A 27154-nucleotide genomic window follows, 5' to 3' on the forward strand; every position below is an offset into this window, starting at 1 on the left:
TGTTCCTTGAGCATGAAGTTCACCTTGAATCTCTTTAGAAGTCTTTCAAGGCTCTTTTGTTACCATTCGGATTATCCGTCTCTTAGATTTGTCATCAATTTTCCTCCTGCGGCCACGTCCAGGGAGGTTGGCTACAGTCCCATGGATCTTAAACTTATGAATAATATGTGCAACTGTACTCACAGGAACATCTAGTTGCTTGGAGATGGTCTTATAGCCTTTACCTTTAACATGCTTGTCTATAATTTTCTTTCTGATCTCTTGAGACAGCTCTTTCCTTTGCTTCCTCTGGTCCATGTCGAGTGTGGTACACACCATATCACCAAACAACACAGTGATTACCTGGAGCCATATATATAGGCCCAATGGCTGATTACAAGGTTGTAGACACCTGTGATGCTAATTAGTGGACACACCTTGAATTAACATGTCCCTTTGGTCACATTATGTTCTGTGTTTTCTAGGGGTACCATCATTTTTGTCCATGCCTGTTTCATGAGTTTATTTTTTTACATAATTCTGTTGAAGCATGGTTGAAAAACAATGTCTGACTTTCATTGGTTAACATTTATAGAATTTTAATTTATTATTACTTTTGTCAGATTAAAGTTATTTCTGTGACCATTGTGACTTTTTCTTTCATTGACCAAAGGGTACCAACAATTTTGTCCACGTCTGTATATCACTGACATATTCCACAGCGCTGTACAGACATTCTCATCACTTATATATCACTGACATATTCCACAGCGCTGTACAGACATTCTCATCACTTATATATCACTGACATATTCCACAGCGCTGTCCAGACATTCTCATCACTGACATATTCCACAGCGCTGTACAGACATTCTCATCACTTATATATCACTGACCTATTCCACAGCGCTGTACAGACACATCACTTATATATCACTGACATATTCCACAGCGCTGTACAGACCTTCTCATCACTTATATATCACTGACATATTCCACAGTGCAGTACAGACATTCTCATCACTTATATATCACTGACATATTCCACAGCGCTGTACAGACATTCCCATCACTTATATATCACTGACATATTCCACAGCGCTGTACAGACATTCTCATCACTTATATATCACTGACATATTCCACAGCGCTGTACAGACACATCACTTATATATCACTGACTTATTCCACATCCCTGTACAGACATTCTCATCCCTTATATATCACTGACATATTCCACAGCGCTGTACAGACATTCTCATCACTTATATATCACTGACATATTCCACAGCGCTGTACAGACCTTCTCATCACTTATATATCACTGACATATTCCACAGTGCAGTACAGACATTCTCATCACTTATATATCACTGACATATTCCACAGCGCTGTACAGACATTCTCATCACTTATATATCACTGACATATTCCACAGCGCTGTACAGACATTCTCATCACTTATATATCACTGACATATTCCACAGCGCTGTCCAGACATTCTCATCACTGACATATTCCACAGCGCTGTACAGACATTATCATCACTTATATATCACTGACCTATTCCTCAGCGCTTTACAGACTCATCACTTATATATCACTGACATATTCCACAGCGCTGTACAGACCTTCTCATCACTTATATATCACTGACATATTCCACAGTGCAGTACAGACATTCTCATCATTTATATATCACTGACATATTCCACAGCGCTGTACAGACATTCCCATCACTTATATATCACTGACATATTCCACAGCGCTGTACAGACATTCTCATCCCTTATATATCACTGACATATTCCACAGCGCTGTACAGACACATCACTTATATATCACTGACTTATTCCACATCCCTGTACAGACATTCTCATCCCTTATATATCACTGACATATTCCACAGCGCTGTACAGACATTCTCATCACTTATATATCACTGACATATTCCACAGCGCTGTACAGACCTTCTCATCACTTATATATCACTGACATATTCCACAGTGCAGTACAGACATTCTCATCATTTATATATCACTGACATATTCCACAGCGCTGTACAGACATTCCCATCACTTATATATCACTGACATATTCCACAGCGCTGTACAGACATTCTCATCACTTATATATCACTGACATATTCCACAGCGCTGTACAGACACATCACTTATATATCACTGACATATTCTACAGCTCTGTACAGACACATCACTTATATATCACTGACATATTCCACAGCGCTGTACAGACACATCACTTATATATCACTGACATATTCCACAGCGCTGTACAGACATTCTCATCACTTATATATCGCTGACATATTCCACAGCGCTGTACAGACACATCACTTATATATCACTGACATATTCCACAGCGCTGTACAGACATTCTCATCACTTATATATCACTGACATATTCCACAGGGCTGTACAGACATTCTCATCACTTATATATCACTGACATATTCCACAGCGCTGTACAGACATTCCCATCACTTATATATCACTGACATATTCCACAGCGCTGTACAGACATTCTCATCACTTGTATATCACTGACATATTCCACAGCGCTGTACAGACACATCACTTATATATCACTGACATATTCCACAGCGCTGTACAGACATTCTCATCACTTATATATCACTGACATATTCCACAGCGCTGTACAGACATTCTCATCACTTATATATCACTGACATATTCCACAGCGCTGTACAGACATTCTCATCACTTATATATCACTGACATATTCCACAGCGCTGTCCAGACATTCTCATCACTGACATATTCCACAGCGCTGTACAGACATTCTCATCACTTATATATCACTGACATATTCCACAGCGCTGTACAGACACATCACTTATATATCACTGACCTATTCCACAGCGCTGTACAGACACATCACTTATATATCACTGACATATTCCACAGCGCTGTACAGACCTTCCCATCACTTATATATCACTGACATATTCCACAGTGCAGTACAGACATTCTCATCATTTATATATCACTGACATATTCCACAGCGCTGTACAGACATTCCCATCACTTATATATCACTGACATATTCCACAGCGCTGTACAGACATTCTCATCCCTTATATATCACTGACATATTCCACAGCGCTGTACAGACACATCACTTATATATCACTGACTTATTCCACATCCCTGTACAGACATTCTCATCCCTTATATATCACTGACATATTCCACAGCGCTGTACAGACATTCTCATCACTTATATATCACTGACATATTCCACAGCGCTGTACAGACATTCTCATCACTTATATATCACTGACATATTCCACAGCGCTGTACAGACACATCACTTATATATCACTGACATATTCCACAGCGCTGTACAGACATTCTCATCACTTATATATCACTGACATATTCCACAGCGCTGTACAGACATTCTCATCACTTATATATCACTGACATATTCCACAGCGCTGTACAGACATTCTCATCACTTATATATCACTGACATATTCCACAGCGCTGTACAGACATTCTCATCACTTGTACAGCGCTGTGGAATATGTCAGTGATATATAAGTGATGAGAATGTCTGTACAGCGCTGTGGAATATGTCAGTGATATATAAGTGATGAGAATGTCTGTACAGCGCTGTGGAATATGTCAGTGATGTATAAGTGATGAGAATGTCTGTACAGCGCTGTGGAATATGTCAGCGATATACAAGTGATGAGAATGTCTGTACAGCGCTGTGGAATATGTCAGTGATATATAAGTGATGAGAAGGTCTGTACAGCGCTGTGGAATAAGTCAGTGATATATAAGTGATGTGTCTGTACAGCGCTGTGGAATATGTCAGTGATATATAAGGGATGAGAATGTCTGTACAGCGCTGTGGAATATGTCAGCGATATACAAGTGATGAGAATGTCTGTACATAAATTTTGGTAAGCAGGTATAGCCTTTCCATATCGTCCTTCAGGCAGCGCACACAGAGAGATCGGAAAAGCCGTGTTAAAGGGAGGGGGGGGGATCGCAGCCTTAATGAGTCTGTCAAAGGCTGAATCGCAAGCAGCAGATACATCCAGCTCATATGGTTTTGTAAAGGTGCATGGAGAAGACCATGTAGCAGCCCTGCAGATTTCATCCCATGCCTTTTTTTTTTTTTTTCTTTTTTCTTGCCCAAGCGACTAAGTGGACGGAGTTGAGTGTGCTGTAACCCCACCTGGTAACTGTCGTACTTGAGATCTAGAAGCAGACTTAGGCCTCATGCACACGGACGTTTCGCGGCCGTTCCGTGCTTTGGAGACTGCAATTGCGGTCCCCAATGCACGGGCACCATCCGTGCAGCGAGCCAGACCCATTCAACTTGAATGGGTTTGTGGTATGTCCATATCATATTTTTTTGCGGTGCGGAACCACTCCGTAGTACTTCCGGTGTTCCGTTCCATGGCTCCGTTCCGCATCTCCGGAATTGCGGACCCATTCAAGAGATGCGGGGTGCACAGATGGCAGAGAAGGCAAGCCCGGTGCCTTCCATAGGCATCGGGGCTTGCCTTCTACGGAAGCCTGAGAGATCCAGCCCTTGGGCTGACATACAGGATGTAATACATTGCAGAGGGGATAAGACCCCAGAAGTTCAAGTCCCATAGTGGGACAAAAATAAAGCTTTTTTCATAATAAAAAAAGTTTCAAGTAAAAAAGATAAAATTAAAATAAATTTCCCAAAATAAAACACAGAAAATTGTGAAAAAAAATTAATAAAGCCAGACATATTGGGCATTGTTGCATCCGTAACGACCGTCTCTATAAAAATATCACCGGATTCACCCCCTCACCTGAACGCCGTATAAAAAATACTAAAAAAAAACTGCGCTGAAACAATCATCAAAACTGTGTTAAAACCCGAACTAATCATTTGTCCCCTTACATCACAAAAAATGCAACACCAAGCGATCCAAAAGGCATATGCCCCCAAAATAGCACTAATCAAACCGTCCCCTTATCCCGCTAAAAATTAGTCCCTACATGAAACAATCGGGAAAGAAATAAAAAAAACTATGGCTCTCAGAATAGGGAGACAATAAAACATGTATTTTTTTTTTTTTTTTGGTTTAAAAAAATCTTTTATTGTGTTAAAAGTTAAAATTTTTTTAGAAAGAAGACCTATTAGAACTGTTACAGACACGGCGATACCTATTAACATGTCACATGATCTAACCCCTCAGGTGAACACTATATAAAAATGAAATGAAAAACTGTGTCAAAAAAGCCATTTTTTTGTCACCTAATCATACGCACCCCAATATAGTACCAATCAAACCGTCATCTTATCCTGCAAAAAATGAGATCCTACCTAAGGCTACTTTCACACTGGCATTTCTGGGTCCGCTTGTGAGATCCGTTTCAGGGCTCCTCTCACAAGCGGCCCAAAACGGATCAGTTCAGCCCCAATGCATTCTGGATGGATAAGGATCCGTTCAGAATGCATCAGTTTGCCTCCGTTCAGCCTCCATTCCGCTGTGGAGGCTGCTTGCAGCGTTTTGATGTCCGCCTGACGATGCGGAGCCAAACGGATCCGTCCTGACTTACATTGTAAGTCAACGGGGACGGATCTGTTTTCACTCTGTCCCCATTGACTTTCAGTGTAAGTCAAAACATATCCGTTTGCATTATCATGAACAAAATGGTAATGCAAACGGATCCGTTCTGAACGGTTACAAGCATTTGCATTATAGGTGCGGATCCGTCTGTGCAGATACCAGACGGATCTGCACCTAACGCAGGTGTGAAAGTATTGCCGCGTCCGTAACAACCTGCTGTATAAAAATATCACATGCTCTAACCCCTCAGGTGAACACTGTTTAAAAAAAAAAACATTTTAAGTGTCAAAAAAATCAATTTTTGGTTACCTTACATCACAAAAAGTTTAATATCAAGTGATCAAAGTCATATGCACCCTAAAATAGTACCAATTAAACAGTCATCTCATGCCGAAAAAAAATGAACCCCTACATAAGAAATGAACTATGGCTTTCAGAATATGGAAACACTAAAAAAAAAAATCAGCTAAAAGTGGTGGCCGAGAACCAGCATCTTAAGTAACAGCCCAGGCCTTGAGAAGAGTCCCCTCGGCCTTGAGAAGAGTCCCCTCGGCCTTGAGAAGAGTCCCCTCGGCCTTGAGAAGAGTCCCCTCGGCCTTGAGAAGAGTCCCCTCGGCCTTGAGAAGAGTCCCCTCGGCCTTGAGAAGAGTCCCGGTTATTATAATCTCCTGCTGATGATCGGCAGTACGAGGTAGAAGCCGGTCAGTCATCAGCAGAAGAGCAGGAATTCATGAATAACCAGGACTCTTCTCAGGTGGCCGGGTCTCTTCTCCGGGCCCAGTCTGCAATGATTGTGATCTTGGTTCTCGGCAACCACTTACTTTTAAATGACCGACCACTGAAATCAACTCGCTTGCCTCTTTATGGTGCCGTTAGTATGGGCCACATAAAGTTGTTGACAGGTTCCCTTTAACTTTCATTCATGTCAGATTAGACCTTTTGGTAGGTTATAGGGCATCAACCTTAACGCTGGGTTCAGACCTGAGCGTTCGCGATGGAGCGCTCTGTATGCGCGATTGTACGGGCGTTTGCAATCACGCATACAGAGACAAGCGAACACCCATTGTCTCGCGTTCCCGCTGAAGTCTATGTACGGGAACGCGCGACAAGACGCCCCAAAGAAACTCATGTACTTCTTGGGGCGTCGAGCGTTTTACAGCACGATTGTACGCGCTGTAAAACGCTCAGGTGAGAACCATTCCCATAGGGAATCATTGGTTCTTGCCTGTCCTCGCTCAGGTCTGAACCCAGCCTTAAACCAAGTCCTCTTGATGTACTTTCAGATACATGATAGAGCTTACAAAGTCTGACACCTTGGCTGATGCAATTGCCACCAGAAATAAATCTTCCAAGATACCAACCTTAGTGGTGCTTCTGTTAGAGGCTGAGATGGAGATTGAACCAGGGTCTTGAGGAGCAGAGCCTGATTCCGATCCCAGGCTGGAATAGGAGGCCAAACCGATTTAATTTAAATTGAATAAAGACTGTATAAAAATGCCTGAATGCACAAAAGCTCCATCTATGTGAGCAGTGGCAGCCGTGAACTGCACGCTTACAGTGTCCGGTTTTACCCCAAACTGGAAACCTTCCTGTAAAAATATGTAAGGCCTCCGAAAGATCAGGGTTTTGCAAAGTTTCCTCCACCACATCTTAGGCTGTATTCACACGTCCGCAATGTGTTTTGCGGATACACGGAGACACGGATCCGCAAAACACGGAAAGCGGCAATGTGCTTTCCGCATTTTGCGGACCGCACATTGCCGACATAATAGAATATGCCTGTTCTTGTCCGCAATTGCGGACAAGAATAGGACATGTTCTATTTTTTTGCGGAAACGGAAGCACGGATGCGGAAGTGCGGATCCGCAAATGTGGATGCGGACAGCACATTCTGTCCCCATAGAGAATGAATGGGTCCGCACCCTTTCCGCAAAATTGCGGAAAGGATGCGGACCCATTTTGCGGACGTGTGAATGGAGCCTTACAAGCCCTTCTTCAGTCCTGAACCGTCAGATTGCAGGCTGTAAGCTGAAACCTCTCCAGCTTGGATGCTGTAGGCCTGCTTGAACCAGAAGATTCAGCCAGACTGTTTGTCCAATAATTTCCTTTGGAAAGTTGTAACCAGTGAGGGATCATGCCCTCCTGGCCAGATCAGCACTATGGCCGAGACTCTTGTCTTATTTTCCTGAGCACTCGGGATATGAGAGGAAATGCATAAAAATTGGATGAAAAATTCCTTCCCAACTGAAAGACAGGCCATCTATTCTTTCTGGTGGATCCGCAGGATTCAGGAAGTAGAACTTCTTGAGCTTTGTATTGGAGGCTGTCACCATTACATCTAAATCGGGGTACATCTGTTAAAAATACTGTGACCTGTTTAACAGATCCTCCTGAACATTCAGAGTACCCCGAATGTGGATGGCTGTCTACGGTTGGACATTATACTGCCCAAGTCATAATTTGACTGTGTTGACTGTTCTGTGGATTAGAGCGAGTCCTGTGCCCATTGTTGATGTAGCACATGGTGGAGATATTGTCTGTTTGCTCCACCACTGACTGATTCTTGAGCCTGCCCTAAATAAAGAGCTAGATACAGTCATGTCCATAAATATTGGAACATCGACACAATTCTAACATTTTTGGCTCTATATACCCCCCACAATGGATTTGAAATGAAACAAACGAGATGTGATTTACCTGCAGACTGTCGGCTGTAATTTGAGGTATTTACATCCAAATCAGGTGAACGATGCAGGAATTACAACAGTTTGCATCTGTGCCTCCCACTTGTTAGGGACCAGAAGTAATGGGACAATTGTCTTCTCGGCTGTTCCATGGCCGGTGTGTGTTATTCCCTCATTATCCCAGTTACAATGAGCAGATACAAGGTCCAGAGGTCATCTCCAGTCTGCTATCTGCATTTGGAATCTGTTGCTGTCAACTCTCAAGATGAGATCCAAAGAGCGGTCACTATCAGTGAAGCCATCATTAGGCTGAAGAAAGACAACAAACCCATCAGAGAGATGGCAAAAACATCAGGCGTGGCCAAAACAACTGTCTGGAACATTCTTAAAAAGAAGGAACGCACCGGTGAGCTCGGCAACACCAAGAGACCCGGAAGACCACGGAAAACAACTGTGGTGAATGAGCGAAGAATTCTTTCCCTGGTGAAGAAAACCCCCTTCACAACAGTTGGCCAGATTAAGAACACTCTCCAGGAGGTAGGTGTATGTGTGTCAAAGTCAACCATCAGGAGAAGACTTCACCAGAGTGAATACAAAGGGTTCACCACAAGATGCAAACCATTGGTGAGCCTCAAACAGGAAGGCCAGATTAGAGTTTGCCAAACGACATCTAAAAAAGCCTTCACAGTTCTGGAACAACATCTTATGGACAGATGAGACAAAGATCAACGTGTACCAGAGTGATGGGAAGAGAAGAGTATGGAGAAGGAAAGGAACTGCTCATGATCCTAAGCATACCACCTCATCAGTGAAGCATGGTGGTGGTAGTGTCATGGCGTGGGCATGTATGGCTGCCAATGGAACTGATTCTCTGGTAGTTATTGATGATGTGACTGCTGACAAAAGCAGCAGGATGAATTCTGAAGGGTTTCGGGCAATATCTCCTCATATTCAGCCAAATACTTCAGAACTCAATGGACGGCGCTTCACAGTGCAGATGGACAATAACCCAAAGCATACTGCAAAAGCAACCAAAGAGTTTAAGGGAAAGCAGTGGAATGTTCTGCAATGGCCGAGTCAATCCCCGGACCTGAATCCGATTGAGCATTTCACCTGCTGAAGACAAAACTGAAGGGAAAATGTCCCAAGAACAAGCAGGAGCTGAAGACAGTTGCAGTAGAGGCCGGGCAGAGCGTCACCAGGGATGAGACCAGCGTCTGGTGATGTCTATGCGTTCCAGACTTCAGGATGTAACTGACTGCAAAGGATTTGCAACAAAGTATTAAAAAGTGACAGTTTGATTTATGATTATTATTCTGTCCCATTACTTCTGGTCCCTTAACAAGTGGGAGGCACAGATGTAACTGCGGTAATTCCTGCACCGTTCACCTGATTTGGATGTAAATACCTCAAATTACAGCTGACAGTCTGCAGGTAAAGCACATCTTGTTCGCTTCACTTCAAATCCATTGTGGTGGTGTATAGAGCCAAAAATGTTAGAATTGTGTCCATGTCCCAATATTTATGGACCTGACTGTATATTGCTCCCAGGTCTCTGATATTGCATCACAGATCCATCTCCTGAGGAGACCTCCTCCCCTGAACTCAAAGAATGTGGAAGTCTACTTCCTGACCAGAGATGATGGAATGGCTAGAAAAATCTGATTTGTTCCGTATTTCTCGGACAAAGCCATCAAGACGGGTCTTCCCGGGTTTCTGGCTTGATCAGCAGACGAACCAGACTTGATAAACATTGGTTTCTTCCTGAAACGATGCTGGTTTGCAACGTGCACTAATGCCCATGTTACTGCTTCTGTTAAAGAGGTCAGATTCCCTAGAATTCTCCTAGCGGTCCTGACAGGGGCATAGCTATAGGGGAGGCTGCTGCTTTGGGGCCCAAACTCACAGGGGGTCTCCTTTCCACAATAGACCTCTAGGTCTAGATTCTTTTTTCATGGTGCCATTTACTGTGATTAGGTTCTCTGGTCCATTGCCTGAAAAACACCCCCAAAGCATTAGGTTCCCTCCACCATGTTTGACAGTGGGGATGGTGTTCTTTGGGTTGAAGGCTTCTCCTTTTTTATGCCAAATGAAGGAAACATCATTGTGACCAAGCAATTCAATTTTTGTTTCATCTGACCATAACACAGAAGACCAGAAGTCTTCTTCTTTGTCCAGATGAGCTTTTGCAAAGGCCAAGCGAGCTTTTGTGTGCCTTATCTGGAGAAGTGGCGTCCTCCTTGGTCTGCAATGTGCAGTGTCTGTTGGATTGTCTGCCTTGAGACATTGCCACCAGCAGAGCCCAGATTCACCAGGATGGCCTTGGTGGTGATCCTTGGATTCTTTTTCACCTCTCTATCCTCCTGGCAGCACAGGTGTCACTTTTGGCTTCCGACCAGGTCCTCTGAGATTTTCCACAGTCCGGAACATCTTGTATTTTTTGCTCAAATGTAAATAAAAGCTGAGAAATGTTTTTTTCCCACAATAATGCCTCTTGTACATAGTCTTATTATCTTTTAGGAGACACCTATGTCATTTTCCGTAAAAAAAATTACTTGCTGGTTGCATAAAAGTAACTAAGTCAAAATTTGCCAGGGGTATGAATAATTATGGACAGCACTGTATAAGATCTTGGCCATAAAATCATCTTGCTGGTGAATGTTGATGACAGAACAGAAGTTCACATCATGAATTTCTTCTGAGAGGGTATTGGTTTAGACACGTCAGATCTAGCCTTCATCTTACCTGTGGCTTTGGCATTGCATACAGTGCATGAAAATTTCCTGTGAAAGAGGAGAAGATTCTTCTGTGGTGTCCTGAAACCACCACCATATGAGGCTTTGTGAAGGGTTGACTTTTATTTTCCTTGGGGGCAATGTCTTTAACCTGAGGGAGTGACCTGGGTACAATATTATATCCAGGTGTCGGACATGATCTTTGTACCATCTGTAATCTCGCTCCCACCAGAAGCCTGGGGTCCTAAATTTGATGTTTTCCTGTACCAAATGTCTACTTTCTAGAGCTTGGAGAGCCTGAACACTTAGAACTTTCTCTTCTCCATCTGTCCCCTCTGAACCCCTCTTAGGTGATCTTTGGAATGAAAATGACAAGAATGAATCTAGACCTAGAGGTCTATTGTGGAAAGGAGACCCCTCTGTAACAACGATTGATTCTAAATAGAATTCATTTGGTGCCAAAACCTCCTAGACAGAGGAAATGGTAAGGAATGGCGCTAACAGGATGTCCCTCTGCACGGAGTGTCTATGGTGATCACATGAACTCAGAGGCACATTTAGGCCCTTTTTGACATGACCGTACTTTTTCTTTCTGACACGTCCTGCAATTTACAGATCTCATGAGGACCCATTCACTACAATGGGATGGAGATACAGTGGATATAAAAAGTCTACACATCCCTGTTAAAATTTCAGGTTTTTGTGATGTAAAAAAAATGAGACAAAGATAAATCATTTCAGAACTTTTTCCACCTTTTAATGTGACCTATAAACTGTACAACTAAATTGAAAAAACAAACTGAAATCTTTTAGGTGGAGGGAAGAAAACAAAACTAAAACAATGTGGTTGCATAAGTGTCCACAGCCTCTTATAACTGGGGATGGAGCTGTGTTCAGAATTAAGCAATCACATTCAGAATCCTGTTAAATAGGAGCCATCATGTAAAGTGCCTCTGATTAACCCCAAATAACGTTCAGCTGCTCTAGTTGGTCTTTCCTGAAATGTTCTTAGTCGCATTCCCACAGCAAAAGCCATGGTCCACCGAGAGCTTCCAAAGCATCAGAAGGACCTCATTGTTAGAAGGTATCAGTCAGGAGAAGGGACAAAAGAATTTCCAAGGCATTAGATCTACCATGGAACACGGTGAAGACCGTCATCATCAAGTGGAGGAAATATGGCCCAACAGTGACATCACCAAGAACTGGACGTCCCTCCAAAACTGATGAAAAGACGAGAAGAAAACTGGTCTGGGATGCGACCAAGAGGCCTACAGCAACATTAAAGGAGCTGCAGGAATATCTGGAAAGTCCTGGCTGTGTGGTCCATGTGACAACAACCTCTTGTATTCTTCATATGTCTGGGCTATGGGGTGGAGTGGCAAGACGAAAGCCTTTTCTTACCAAGAAAAACATCCAAGCCAGGCTACATTTTGCAAAAACACATCTGAAGTCTCCCAGAACAATGTGGGAAAAGGTGTTATAGTCTGATGAAACCAAGGTGGAACTTTTTGGCCATAATTCCAAAAGATATGTTTGGGGCGAAAACACTGCACATCACCAAAAGAACCCCATCCCCACAGTGAAGCATGGTGGTGGCAACATCCTGCCAAGGGGCTGCTCTTCTTCAGCTGGAACTGGGGCCTTAGTTAAGCTAGAGGGAATTATGAACAGGTCCAAATACCGGGCAATATTGCTAGAAAGCTGAACAAGAAGAGGAACTTCATCTTTCAGCATGACAACGACCCAAAGCATACATCCAAATCAACAAAGGAATGGCTTCACCAGAAGAAGATTAACGTTTTGGAATGGCCCAGGCAGAGCCTGAGACCTGAATCCGATTGAAAATCAGTGCGGTGATCTGAAGAGGGCTTTGCCCAGGAGATGCCTTCGCAGTCTGACAGATTTGGAGGGTTTTGGAAAAGAATAGTCAAAATGTGCCATGGTGATAGACTCATACCCAAAAAGACTGAGCGCTGGAAAAATATCAAAAGGTGCTTCACCAAAGTATTTAGTTTAAGGGTGAAATAGAAATCTGTAATAATCTGTTGTAGAAAAATTAATAGTTTAATCAGCTCGCATCAAAGTTTGTGTAAGGAAAAAGGTAAATCCATTCTTATCATCTGCAGTCAGAGACAGACCCACTTGTTACCATCTTGATTGAATTCTGCTGAGCATCTCCTCCCTCCTCCTTGCCCAGTCTGCCTTTATTGACTAAACAAAAGGTGTAAAAGGGGCTGGCCCAAGACAAGGATACAGGAAGTGATGACATACAGGAAGTGATGACATACAGGAAGTGATGACATACAGGAAGTGATGACATAGGAAGACAAGCATTTAGAATAACATAGCCAGCTAACAAACACATGTATACAATAATCTAACATTACCACTGGAGTGAACTTCATCCATCCTTGCTCAGTGATCAATGCCAGATAAAGTTACTATGATCCACATGCAGGTTTATTTACAGGACAGTGTCATTATCTCCAGAGGCTGATCAGGCGCACTAGAGACAACAAACGCACGTTCCTTTTGTTTTATATTGTTCTCTTAACAAATGCATCCACGCCAAGCCAATAAATCCGCGTCTTGCGCGGGGGCCCTAGCCGGCAGCAATACATGAGCCAACAAAACACTGCTCTGCTGAACACATCAGTCTCCCCACAGCCCAGTGCTTCGCACATGGACCATTCGCCGATGGAGACCCCTGCGCCCAGCAGCTGTGACAGGACATACACGGGAAGATATCCACTCCAATGGTTTACCCTGACACTGAGAGACATGATGACAATACACAATATATCAAATACACATCCTAATAAAATTTCCACAATAGTCCCTCCTCTTTGTCATATGCTCCCCAGTGTCCCTTGACGAATCTCGATCTTCTTCTTTGGGAAAAAAACTGTCTTGTCTACGAAAAGTCCTGAATCCATAAAACAAAACAGATGATGGAAAACAGTCAATCCTGACACGTAGCTAAAAACAACTCTTGACTCAGAGATTCTTTTCTTTGAGAGCTGACTCAGGAGGTGGTGTTTCGCGCTGGTCGCCGGCTGGTTTGGAATCCTCTGCATCTGGTCCTTGGTCTTCAGGGTATCTTGTCTGTTCAGGATTAGACATTAGGAACATCTCACTCAGGCGTATAGAAGGAATGGAAACAAAAAAACATAAGTACATGTCCTATTTCCTTTCGCCGGGATCCAATGGAAAACCAGTGAGCCCCAAGACCTCCCAAAGCTTTAAAAAGGATTCCAACCCTCACTAGTCATAGCTCTGCCTCTGACCTGCTCCTGTCAGTATGGGCCTGACCCTTGTCAATGGTGTCTGCTAGCAAGGCATAAGTCATCTAATTCACAGAAACCCTCCTCTGGACGCTTTACTGATGATTCTCGGTGATCTCTCTCACTGCCTCAACGGTTTCATTGAACATCTCATCCACTATGGACAAGGAATTGTTCAATCACTTCATAAGTCCAACTCCCCATCCCATCCAGCCACAAAACAAATCCCTTCCAGCTTTCCCTGCCCTTCTTACCTCCTTCCACACCATCAGTTTCTCCCAATCGGCTGCAAAGTAAGATGCAGGGACAAGCTTCACCAGGACACACCTCTGGCATTAGGGTGAATTACCTTATAAGTGGCTAACCCGCATAGGAAATAGTATGGACCCGTCAACTCCACACAAGAACTTATGACGGTCACGGGCTTCCAGTAATAACTGAATATACTGAGGGATCGCTCCCTGAGTCTGAACATCACACCCTTCTTTCCAGCAGATATAATCTGGTCTATGGGTGTTATTAAAGAGATCGGGGGCTTCATTAGTAAGGTTGTCCATTATACCTTCCTCCCAACTGGAGGATCCCACAAACTTATGCCCTTTACCACATCTACATGCCGCCTAGCTGCCCGGACACCCATACAGGATTAACAAGCGAGGAGCAGGAGCCAGAGCTATAATTAAACCTATAGCTGATATTACCCTATAGGAATGTAAAACCAGTGCTATCAACAAACATTAAACTAAACAAAAGTGATACTCTTCATTCTTTGATGTAGTTGAGCAGCTTCTTGCAGTGACCCGTGTGGATCCAGTTGTCTCGTCCCTCGAACTTCAGAGAGGTTGTCGTCATCAACCGCACCTGGAATGGCCCAAGATATCTCGGCTCTAGTGCCGTCCTCGGATGTTTCTTTAGCACGACCCAATCACCTGGTAGACTAAAAATTAACACTGGTTATTAAGTCTGGGTTCGGGAGAACTCCCGAACCCGGTGGTGGACATCGGGTGATAACCCGTGGGGCTGCCTGTGGGCATACCTGATGGAATAAAAGGGTTACAGCGGAACATTCAGGCCATGGATCGGCCGTGATTTTTACCTCCTTTGAAAAATCTGACCCAAGTACCAGCAAAGAAAAGGCAGTTGTGATTGACATTTGAAAGTAAAAAGTTTGAAGATCATTGTTTTCTGCACCACTTTCCCCCCTTCTCATCGTCCTTAAAACCAGGACGAAGAGAAGCTGGATTAAACATGGTGCATCGTCTCAAGGTTAGATGGAGAGATGAGGGAGGGATGAGAGAGAGATAGAGAAAAGCGACCCTGTCAGTAGTGGAGGTGGAAGTCACAGTTGGGGACTCACTTACCTCGGGTACTGGTTATTTCAGTAGGCCGGGTTTAGTGGATCCGGCCTGTTTCAGCAAAGTCAGCCCAGATAGCGCCTCCTCTTCTTCCTGCATCGGATCCCTAAACTCAGTTTACCCCTCAGGCCAGGCCGTACATCACTCGGTTCTTCCGGATTAAAACTGGGTTCTGTACGCCCTGCTTAATTACCATGATTGACTTTTGCAGCCACAATTGCGCTACCTAACATCCAGAGGGATACTCCAATTAGTTCCCTTGGACCACCTACTCCATTCTTTAAGGGGCTTTGTGGCCTTCACCCCATAACTAGATCTCATGTACTGAGCAGCCGTCTGACCCCACGAGGGGAACTATGTTTTCCCCCCGAAAATGGATCTACCACAACCCATCCTTGGTTAACCAAGCCTTACCAGTGTTGCCTGTGTCCAGGGACACGCTTTTGACCGTACATGGAGGGTACCACCCGGCTCATTCTTACGGTACGTCTTCCCGACCCCGACTTTTACACAGCCTATGTCGGACCGCTAGAAATCTCCTGCACTGAGGGCGGCCTATTGCTACTCTCAATGCTATTTCTACTCCCACAGGGCATTTAAGCCAAAGCTCCTTTTGCTGGATTCCCAGTATGCCTCCTAAAGGGCTATACACACAGCTGAGCTACGCCTGCGTTCGGCCAGCACGACAAGCCAATAATTGAGACCCGCTTTACTCCAGCTCAATGTGGCTCCTCCAGTCAATCTCCTGCTGATAAAATTAAAATAAATACGGGGTTAACCTCTGGTTGTTAAAGAGAGAAGAGTCCTGGAGTGGAGAACCGTCACTTGGAAAAGAGAAATAGAAGGAAAAAAGTATGTTAAGATTGAATAAAGAACTGCAGAAAAATGTCAATGTAAATTAATCAAAGAAATACCCAAACAAAAATAACTAATAAAAAGATTGGGGCATGGCCTGTGAGTGCATGGAGTAAGACGCACCGCTCGCTGCTCCTGCTAGTATCCTGTTCAGCTATATTGGTAGCACACTCAAACTGCTTGAAATTGTATTACCGGGTGAGAGGAAGGTGTCCGGTGACTGCTGTGACGAATTTGGGAACCTTGAAATGCTGAGGAAATCTAGCAAATCGGTCAAACAAGACCACCTGGAGATGGGCCAAGATGGCGCCGAAGGTGGTGCGGTGTCGGCGCTGCAGGAGATGGTGAGCCAAAGCGCGGCAGCTAAACTTAGCAAGTATGCCAGACTTGATGGAAGTGTGGGCGATTGGGCTAGCGATAAAGGGACTGATATACCTACCTCCTCTGATCAGGAGGACGGTTCCATGGATGGCGACGATCCGGTTTCTGCAGGCCCTGCAAAAGCTACAGTAGGCCCTGGGGCCGATTCTGCAAGGGAGCCCACCTTGAAAGATATATTGGCTGCCGTGGCAAGTTGTAACAGTACCCTGAAAGTACTCACAGTACAAGTTGGCAGCCTGAGATCGGACGTGTGTATAATCAGGCATGACCTGCACAAAATTTCTGAGCGCACCTCTGCACTGGAAAAGAGGGTGTCTTCATTGGAAGACGTTATTCAGCCTTTGCAGATGGCGTCTAAAACGAATGGGAAAGATATAGCTGCCTTATATGCCAAAGCGGATGACCTGGAAAACAGATCGCGGAGAAATAACCTGCGAATTGTTGGAATGCCAGAAAAAACGGGAGGAGCCAATGCTACAGAATTTGTGGAGAAATGGTTGCACCAGTTATTCCATGAGAAGGGCCTATCTTCCCTGTACGCGGTTGAGAGGGCGCACAGAGTCCCTACGCGGCCTCTCCCGCCAGGCAGGCCTCCTTGCCCCATTTTGGCAAAGATTTTGCACTTTAAAGATCGGGACACTATCCTGCGACAGTCAAGGGACAATGATGAGATGGTCCTGAATGGGGTCAGAGTGTCCATTTTTCTGGATTATTCCAATGAGGTGCGGCGGAGGAGGAGCAGATTCATTGATATTAAGAAGAGGCTTAGAGCGCTACAGGTTCCATATGCCATGTTGTTTCCGGCTAAACTGCGAGTGGTGGCATTGGGATCCACCAGATTCTTTGAGGATCCTGATGAAGCGGCACAGTGGCTGGACGTCCACGAGCGACAACTGAGAAGTGGAGCCCTGGACACTTGAAGAAATAGTTAGTAATTTGTGTTCACTTTATGCACCCTAATGTCACGTTGGCGTTACACCAGTTTAAAAGGGTATTGAGTGTTGCTACCGTATGGTAGAACCTGATGCAGGAGTAGAAAGTTGGGGGATTGTAGTGTATTTCCCAGTTGTGGAGAGGATTCTCTACCTGAGGGAGAGTATTGAAATCGGCGATGATTACTGTTCAGCATTGGGCATGGTGCTTACAGATTGCCCTGTTTTAGAGTTGGATGTTGGGGAATGTGTTCACAGTATACTGAGTAACGGGGAGGGGGATGGGTCTGAGATCGGAGAGGGGCGCGATCTACGAGAGGGCGATATGTGTATGGGGTGCGAGTGTCAGATATGCCGTAATCTTTCATCATGACACAGGTGATTAACGTGTTGAGCTGGAATGGGAGGGGAATGGCTGATGCACGGAAACGACAGTGTATATTTCCATACTTGGGACGGTTTCAGCCGGCTATTTGTTGCTTACAGGAAACGCATTTGTCCAATGATAATGTGCAGTGGCTGAACAAGAACTGTCTGGGACATGTGGTACGTGCTATCCATTCCTCTCACTCCAGGGGTGTAAGTGTGATTGTACATAAAAGTATAAGATATGCACTCCTTCGGCAATGTGTGGACGCTGAGGGCAGGTATGTATGTGTTGTGTGCAAGATTGATGGGATCCGGGTGGTATTGGTGTCGGTGTATGTGCCTCCACCGTTTACTTCCCCCCCTGATACGGGATATTATGACCTTTGTGGCGGACTTCCCTGGACTGCCGTGGCTGCTAGTGGGGGACTCCTTAGATAGATGTCGGGTAGAAGGAGCCAGTGGATCACCGGGGAGTGTGGCTCTAAAGAATATGGAAACTGGTATATTTGATGTATGGAGGCTGCGTAATCCGGATGAGCGGGCGTACTCCTGTAGATCTCTCTTGTGCCATTTTTTGTACAACTAGGTGGGGGGGGTTAAAGGAAAATTGTGGACACAAACTGTCTTATAATATGTTACTTTTATTTGAATAATAAAAACGATTTAAGAAAAATAAAAAAGGAAAAAACACTTGATTACCTACATTGAGCTTCAGTAAAAAGTTAATTTTACCTTAACCCAAAACACATACAAAACCTAAGCCCTCAGGAACACACACAATTGTATAGGACTGAATTAACAAATCCATGCCCCGGAGGGTTCCCCTGAAACCGTACAGGAGAAATCCTACCCACCCAGTCATTGAGATGTTAATTTGCCCCCAGCCCCAAACCGCTTCAGATTCATTTGACCAGAGAAGCAGGACTTAACATCACAAGGTCCCAAAACCAGTTTTTCCTAGGGAGGGATTCTATTCAAATGAGGTCTTAAGAGTTAAAATGGTTTACATAGCCCTCAATGTACCCCTTACTGAATTCCAGGAACCGATCTCTTTCCTCTCTGAGCTTCACATTTTCACATTTTAACCGTTCATATTGTGATTTAAAATCTGCTTCATTGATCAATGACCTTGGCTGTCCCTGGGTTCCATGTCTGAGACCATTACCCCACCTTGCTGAATAAGCCCCCTCACTTCTAGGTGTGGTTCTGGGGTACTTAACAAACCTGTGTCTGTTGCCATATCGTGCAATGTGCCCGTATTCCCTGCATGCGAAACAACGGATAGCTCACCTCCCTGCACAAGGCGATTTGACTTGGCGCACAACATTAACCATCCTAGCCACACTACTATCTGCATTGAGTCCACTTACCACGGACTCATCTGAGGAATCTTCTCGCCTTGTGTTAACACTCCCAACTCCAGGGTCAGACACATTGTCCATCTCCATCCCTGAGTCGGTTCCACCATGTGACCCACAGTCCTCAGACTTCTCCATACTTACAGCCCATACATTGCCTCTAACCCCAGACACATTGTCCATCTCCATCCCTGAGTCAGATCCACCATGTGACCCACAGTCCTCAGACCTCTCCATGCTTACAGCCCATACATTGCCTCTAACCCCAGACACATTGTCCATCTCCATCCCTGAGTCAGATCCACCATGTGACCCACAGTCCTCAGACTTCTCCATGCTTACAGCCCATACATTGCCTCTAACCCCAGACACATTGTCCATCTCCATCCCTGAGTCAGATCCACCATGTGACCCACAGTCCTCAGACTTCTCCATGCTTACAGCCCATACATTGCCTCTAACCCCAGACACATTGTCCATCTCCATCCCTGAGTCAGATCCACCATGTGACCCACAGTCCTCAGACTTCTCTCTGCTTACAGCCCATACATTGCCTCTAATCCCAGACACATTGTCCATCTCCATCCCTGAGTCAGATCCACCATGTGACCCACAGTCCTCAGACTTCTCCATGCTTACAGCCCATACATTGCCTCTAATCCCAGACACATTGTCCATCTCCATCCCTGAGTCAGATCCACCATGTGACCCACAGTCCTCAGACTTCTCCATGCTTACAGCCCATACATTGCCTCTAACCCCAGACACATTGTCCATCTCCATCCCTGAGTCGGTTCCACCATGCGACCCACAGTCCTCAGGCTTCTCCATGCTTACAGCCCATACATTGCCTCTAACCCCAGACACATTACTCTCTAACGGTTGTTTCACTGACTCTGGCAATTCCCTTACAGCACCCAGTGCATGCATCAGGCTTTCAGATAAACCTTCATTCTCCTTGCACAGCTCAGTATTACACCTCACAGTACATTCATACTCAGGGCTAGCTTCAGCTGCCTGTGCAGGCGTCAGGCTTTCAGATAACCATTCATTCTCCCTGCGCAGCTCAGTATTACACCTCACAGTACATTCATACTCAGGGCTAGCTTCAGCTGCCTGTGCAGGCGTCAGGCTTTCAGATACCCATTCATTCTCCCTGCACAGCGCAGTATTACACCTCACAGTACATTCATATTTAGGGCTAGCTTCAGCTGCCTGTGCAGGCATCAGGCTTTCAGATAACCATTCATTCTCCTTGCACAGCGCAGTATTACACCTCACAGTACATTCATACTCAGGGCTAGCTTCAGCTGCCTGTGCAGGCGTCAGGCTTTCAGATACCCATTCATTCTCCCTGCACAGCGCAGTATTACACCTCACAGTACATTCATATTTAGGGCTAGCTTCAGCTGCCTGTGCAGGCATCAGGCTTTCAGATAACCATTCATTCTCCTTGCACAGCACAGTATTACACCTCACAGTACACTCATACTCAGGGCTAGCTTCAGCTGCCTGCTGGACAAGAGTTCTCAATTTAACAATTTCCACTTTTAAATCTTCCACTTCTCCTCCCAAACTCAGCTTCAGCCTACAAGACTCCTGATATTCATCCGCTATCCACCCAGCAGCAAACATCAGAGCATACTTGCCTTTCCTTTTGCGCCATTTTTTGGTACCGATCAGGTTTGCTACACAATTCTGGGCCTGCAGCCATGGGTCAGTAGATCCCTGCATAGCCTGAAGAATGGCTGCCGTGTCCTTCAACTTTGCTACTTCTTTAAAAATACTTTCCATTGCACAAAAAACACCACAATGGTTGCTACAAAAATACAACACACTAGCGCCGATCTCTAGGGGTTGTCCCAATACTTTTGGCACAGAACCTTTCTACACTGTAGTACCTGTATTAATTATGCCAAACAAGTCTACAATTCAGTGTAACAGCCACAGATATACAGACATTCAGCAGAACCATCAACTATAGGATGACTTCACCACTAAACTGCCACTAATGGTCACACAATGATTCCTGTATCAGACGGGTCACTGCGCTATACTATAACCGAACACTCAACCAAAACAGAATCAAACTGTACATAGGTTACAAAAACACAAGATAACTATTCGACAAAACTAACATTTCAGGCAAAAACAATCAACTCGCTTTCCATAGCAAACTAACTAAGATGGCCGACAAGCCCACGGTCATAAAGATGGCCGACAAGCCCACGGTCATAAAGATGGCCGACAAGCCCACGGTCATAAAGATGGCCGACAAGCCCACGGTCATAAAGATGGCCGACAAGCCCACGGTCATAAAGATGGCCGACAAGCCCACGGTCATAAAGATGGCCGACAAGCCCACGGTCATAAAGATGGCCGACAAGCCCACGGTCATAAAGATGGCCGACAAGCCCACGGTCGTACACACACTAAAACCAATTGCTGCCTCTATAAACCTCTATAAAATTGCCTCTTACAAAATCACAGTAACATAAAAGTTAGGAAGTTACAAAAAAATACAATTCCCTGTACTATACAGCAGACAATCGCATCATACAACCTCCATACAATCAACACAGATCCACCAAATCTATACAATGGAAAAACTCTTGCCTTTTCCTTACACAAATAGAGCGAAAAATGTTCTTTTAACAAGCAGAAATTTCCTCTGACGCAGAAGACAAAACTCCAGTTTACTATTCCCTCCCTTTTACCTGCTGTGCAGGTGTTGAATCCACCTAGCTCGCCATCTGAAATAGAAATCTGTAATAATGTGTTGTAGACAAATTAATAGTGTAATCAGCTCGCATCAAAGTTTGTGTAAGGAAAAAGGTAACTCCATCTTCCCTCAGCTGCAGTCAGAGACAGACCCAGGTGCTACCATCTTGATTGAATTCTGCTGAGCATCTCCTCCCCCTCCCTGCCCAGTGTCTGTCCTTTATTGACTAAACAAAAGGTGTAAAAGGGGCTGGCCCAAAACAAGGATACAGGAAGTGATGACGTACAGGAAGTGATGACGTACAGGAAGTGATGACATAGGAAGACAAGCATTTAGAATAACATAGCCAGCTAACAAACACATGTATCCTATAACCACTGGCGGTAACGTTATCCATCCTTGCTCAGTGATCAATGCCAGATAAAGTTACTATGATCCTCCTGCAGGTTTATTTACAGGACAACGTCATTATCTCCAGCGGCTGATCAGGCGCACTAGGGACAGCAAACGCACGTTCCTTTCATATATTGTTCTCTTAACAAACGCATCCACGCCAAGCCAATAAATCTGCGTCTTGCGCGGGGGCCCTAGCCCGCATCCATACATCAGCCAACAAAACACTGCTCTTCTGAACACATCAGTCTCCCCCGGCCCACAGCCCAGTGCTTAGCACATGGACCATACACGGGAAGATATCCACTCCAATGGTTTACCCTGACACTGAGAGACATGATGACAATACACAATATATCAAATACACATCCTAATAACATTTCCACAACATGTGCACACTTATGCAACCATATTTCATTTTTATATTTTTTTTCTTCCCTCTACCTAAAAGATTTCAGTTTGTTTTTCAATTTAGTTGTACAGTTTATAGGTCACAGCAAAGGTGGAAAAAGTTCTGAAATGATTTATCTTTGCCTCCTCCTTTACATCACAAAAACCTGACATATTTTAACAGGGGTGTGTAGACTTTTTATATCCACTGTATGGACAGCAGAGTGAGTCGTCCGCATCCGTACTTCCATTCCACGGCCCCGAAAAGAGAGAGAAAATGTCCCACCCTTGTCTGTATTGCAGACAAGAATGGGCATTACCATCATAGGGCAGGATGTTCTGATCTGCAAATGCAGAATACACACGGCGGCATCCATGTCCTAAGGATCTACAACTTGTGGTCCGTATAATCCGATATGGTTCTGTGAATGGAACACCATTCTAAGTGACTAAGCGAAACTTCATGGGGAAGCTATCCCTATGTCCCTAGAAAACTGAAGCCAAAGACCGCTTTACCCTCTGCCATAGACAAGGAATTACTAGGTTTCAGCAGGAAACAATCTTCCCGACCATAAGGTCCCTGACCGTGAAAAACCGACTGCCAGAAAAAAGTCTTCCCAGCCAGATCGGCCACTGGGACATTACCTTAGGTGGGGGACCCCACTGCGCTGAGACTGCAGGATCTGTAACACACTGCTATAACCTAGGACCACACTCCTGCCATATTGTACATCCCTTTATATAGAATCATCAGGCAATACCCTAGAGTTTGTTTCTTACTATCCCTTTTGGACTTATCTTCTCTAGGCGCACCTATCTCAAGGTGAGCTAGCACAGCTTTAATAATAAAGGTAAATGAAGGGATGCCATTGTGTTCTGACGGGAGGAGCAAGACATTAACTCTTTGTGTGTGCTGCCTGAAGGATGATAAGGAAAGTATTATATGAATCTCAGTTGAATTTCTCTTTGGGAATGGCATTCATGAGGAGACCTGAAGTACAGAGAGGACGAACAGGACAGACTATGGTAATGTGGGGTTGTACACAAGAGCTGCTGCTCATTATTCCCACCTCCTCATAGGCTTCATTCCTACAGAGATTCAGCTGATGATCTTAGCTGTGTTCAGGAAACCTGATGAGCAGAGAGGAGGCTGAAGATCTTCTCAGCTGTATTCAGGAACCCTGACAGGTAGAACAGAGCAGGCTGAAGATCATATAATCTGTGTTCAGGAAACCTGATGAGCAGAGAGGAGGCTGAAGATCTTCTCAGCTGTATTCAGGAACCCTGACAGGTAGAACAGAGCAGGCTGAAGATCATATAATCTGTGTTCAGGAAACCTGATGAGCAGAGAGGAGGCTGAAGATCTTCTCAGATTTAATCAAGATCCCTGACACGTAGAGCAAAGAGGAGCCTGAAGATATTATCAACTGTATTCAGGATCCCTGACAAGTAGAGCAGAGAGAAGGCTGAATGTCTGTTATTCAGTCGCGCGCGACTTTGTTGAATAGCTTTGCTAATTGATTATTACAGTTAAAAACCTTGGAACTAAACTCTGCTTGGGTTCCAAGGTACCACTCTGTTCCAAGTTTTAAAGTGTCTTATCACTGTAATAATGAATTACCAAAATTATTCAACTAAGGGACTTCGTGAATAGCTTACTTCGGCTCATCGGAGCCCATCCATTCTAATACTGTAGGGAGACTAATCTCCGTACAGTATTAGAACGAATGTTTTAGCGAAGCGGCTTTGAATACAGCATCCAAAGTTGCTTCACTCATCTCTAAGTAGGACAGGTTTTGTGAGTATTAATAGGACAGCAGACATTTTATTTCTCCAAATGTTTGCTCTCCAGACAATGTGAGTCATTATGAAAATTAAAGGTATTTGGGAATATATGTATAATAAAGTAATATTTAAGCAATTTTCATTTTCTTAATTCCTGGAGAACACCTTTAAGCAGTTTAGCCGCAGAAACACACAGAATTTTCTCTGACTTGTTTGCAGATGACACAACGGGAATACATTCGGTGTACACAGTGTACCAGGGCCACGAGATAATGTTCCACGTCTCCACCATGCTGCCCTACTCAAAAGAAAACAAACAGCAGGTATGTGTACCCAAGTCACAGCCAAAGCTGCTGTCACAAGTTTTATACTGCATCCACAGCCAAAGCTGCAGTCACAGTCAGAGCTGCAGTCACAATTCTGTGCTTTGTGGGAGCGCAGAGTTACATGGAGCTGTCACATCAGTATCTGAGAGCGGTGTAGGAATGTAGGCTAGTTACAAAACGATGGTAAGGAAAAGTTTTTACAAAATGAGAGTCGCAACGGATGAGCTTGGGCTGTCGGGGGAAACATCCATCTGCCTCATCCTCCATCTTGGTGGCCCAGAGGTCTATGGAGCACACAGGACTCCTCCTGGGCAACGCTCCTGCGCTCCGACACAGAGTCCGCTAACAACACCTCTGTCTTTCCAGGTAGAAAGAAAACGGCACATTGGGAATGATATTGTGACCATCGTCTTTCAGGAAGGCGAGGAATCTTCTCCGTCCTTTAAACCGTCCATGATCCGCTCCCACTTCACACGTATCCAGCTTCTGTAGAACCTCTGGGGAGAAACACAGACCCCTTCCCCGTGGCCGGACACTTCTCCCCCATAGCCAGACTTTTCTCCCCCATAGCTGGACACTCCGCCCCCTCTGATGCTCTGTGGTAGATGTGGGGGAGGGTAGACCAGGGCTGGAGCACTGCCACACTGTCCCTCGTCACGTTTTATAAATACCAAATGCCTTATGTTAAAAATATATATAATGGATCAAAAGAAAAATTATTCAAATTATATTGATCCGTGAGATGGACGTAAACATCTCCAAGAATTCGATTGAGAACCTAATTTTGTGCAATCAGTAAAAAAAAAAAAGAAACCGGGTACAATCGTCTATGCAAAATATACATTATTTATTATACAATAAAAAATTTATCAACGTAAATTTCAATAATATTCAATGATATGCAGTACCCAGAATTTGCCACTATATGGTGCCAACAAAACACTACTCGACCAACACAAGAATATTATGCAATATGGCTTTAAAATTGTGAGAGGTATAAAATCAATTGATTTATGCGCAGAAATTCCATCAAGAAAATGACAGATGCGAGCCCTTGCTCTGCCCAAAATGATGACCAATCTCAGATAATGGTAGTATTGCAATAAAACGTATAAATTATCGGATATCAAACTAAGGAATATAAAGATTCCCAACAGAGAAGCTCTCTTGTTATCAATATCAGATCTTGTATTCAGTGATATGCATTTTCACTGAATGCCGTTGATATTGATGTAATACTAACACTATACGTCCACAATAAGCGGGGTTTGGCTAAGTTTCAAGCTAATCAATTTATATCAATACTACATAAAACAAAAATATACGTTACCCAAGGGTCAAGTGATGTGTAGAGTCTTGGGGGCAGTTAGCTCTCAAGAGTTTTTCTGATCTAAATCTTTCTCCAGAGATCTCTCTTCCTAGTTTGGAACTTTCCAATCATTGTTGGATAGGCGTGTACATTGATAACGAACGTGACATCATAACACCACCCAGAATGCACTTTTGCTACTGGTGTAGTGTTACCTGCTCATACCTAGGTGGCACTGTTGTATAAGCTATAAGCATCATACCATTAAGGATTAACTCATACATGCCTGACATTTTCAATACTACACACCTCTGACATCTGGAGGCCTTGTCTCAGAGCTGGGGGACAAACTTTGTTTGATACATGAATATATACTTTGAGAAACATCTAGACAATTCTCACTGTGGAATTCATTTTCAGATAAGAAATATTATGAAGCCTTTACTTCTGCAGGTGTTCTGTATCTTCTGTATAAATGTATAATAGATTGTTACAATAACATTAGCTCTTTGAACGGCGCAGTAATCTTCCCATGGACTTACTTCAGCCTACATGAAAATCCATACAAATAGTGAATATAAATCAACATTGCTCTTAAAGGGTTTCTACCACTTGCATATCACATATTTGGTGATCAGACACTAGCGATCCGCTAGTGTCTGATGTAGCTTACAAGCTAATTATTA

At 44.2% G+C, this 27154-nt stretch overlaps 1 protein-coding gene across 1 annotated transcript in view; it reads left to right on the forward strand.

Moving 5' to 3' along the window:
* LOC122945379 (contactin-associated protein-like 5) overlaps positions 1-27154 on the forward strand; it is a 346160-nt gene that overhangs the window by 26568 nt on the left and 292438 nt on the right. The window contains 2 exon segments of the mRNA XM_044304451.1: positions 25053-25156; positions 25526-25634. Of these exon segments, the coding sequence (XP_044160386.1) occupies positions 25053-25156; positions 25526-25634 (213 nt within the window).

This window comes from Bufo gargarizans, chromosome 8 (genome assembly GCF_014858855.1).
Source record: "Bufo gargarizans isolate SCDJY-AF-19 chromosome 8, ASM1485885v1, whole genome shotgun sequence".
Taxonomy (NCBI): Eukaryota; Metazoa; Chordata; class Amphibia; order Anura; family Bufonidae; genus Bufo; species Bufo gargarizans.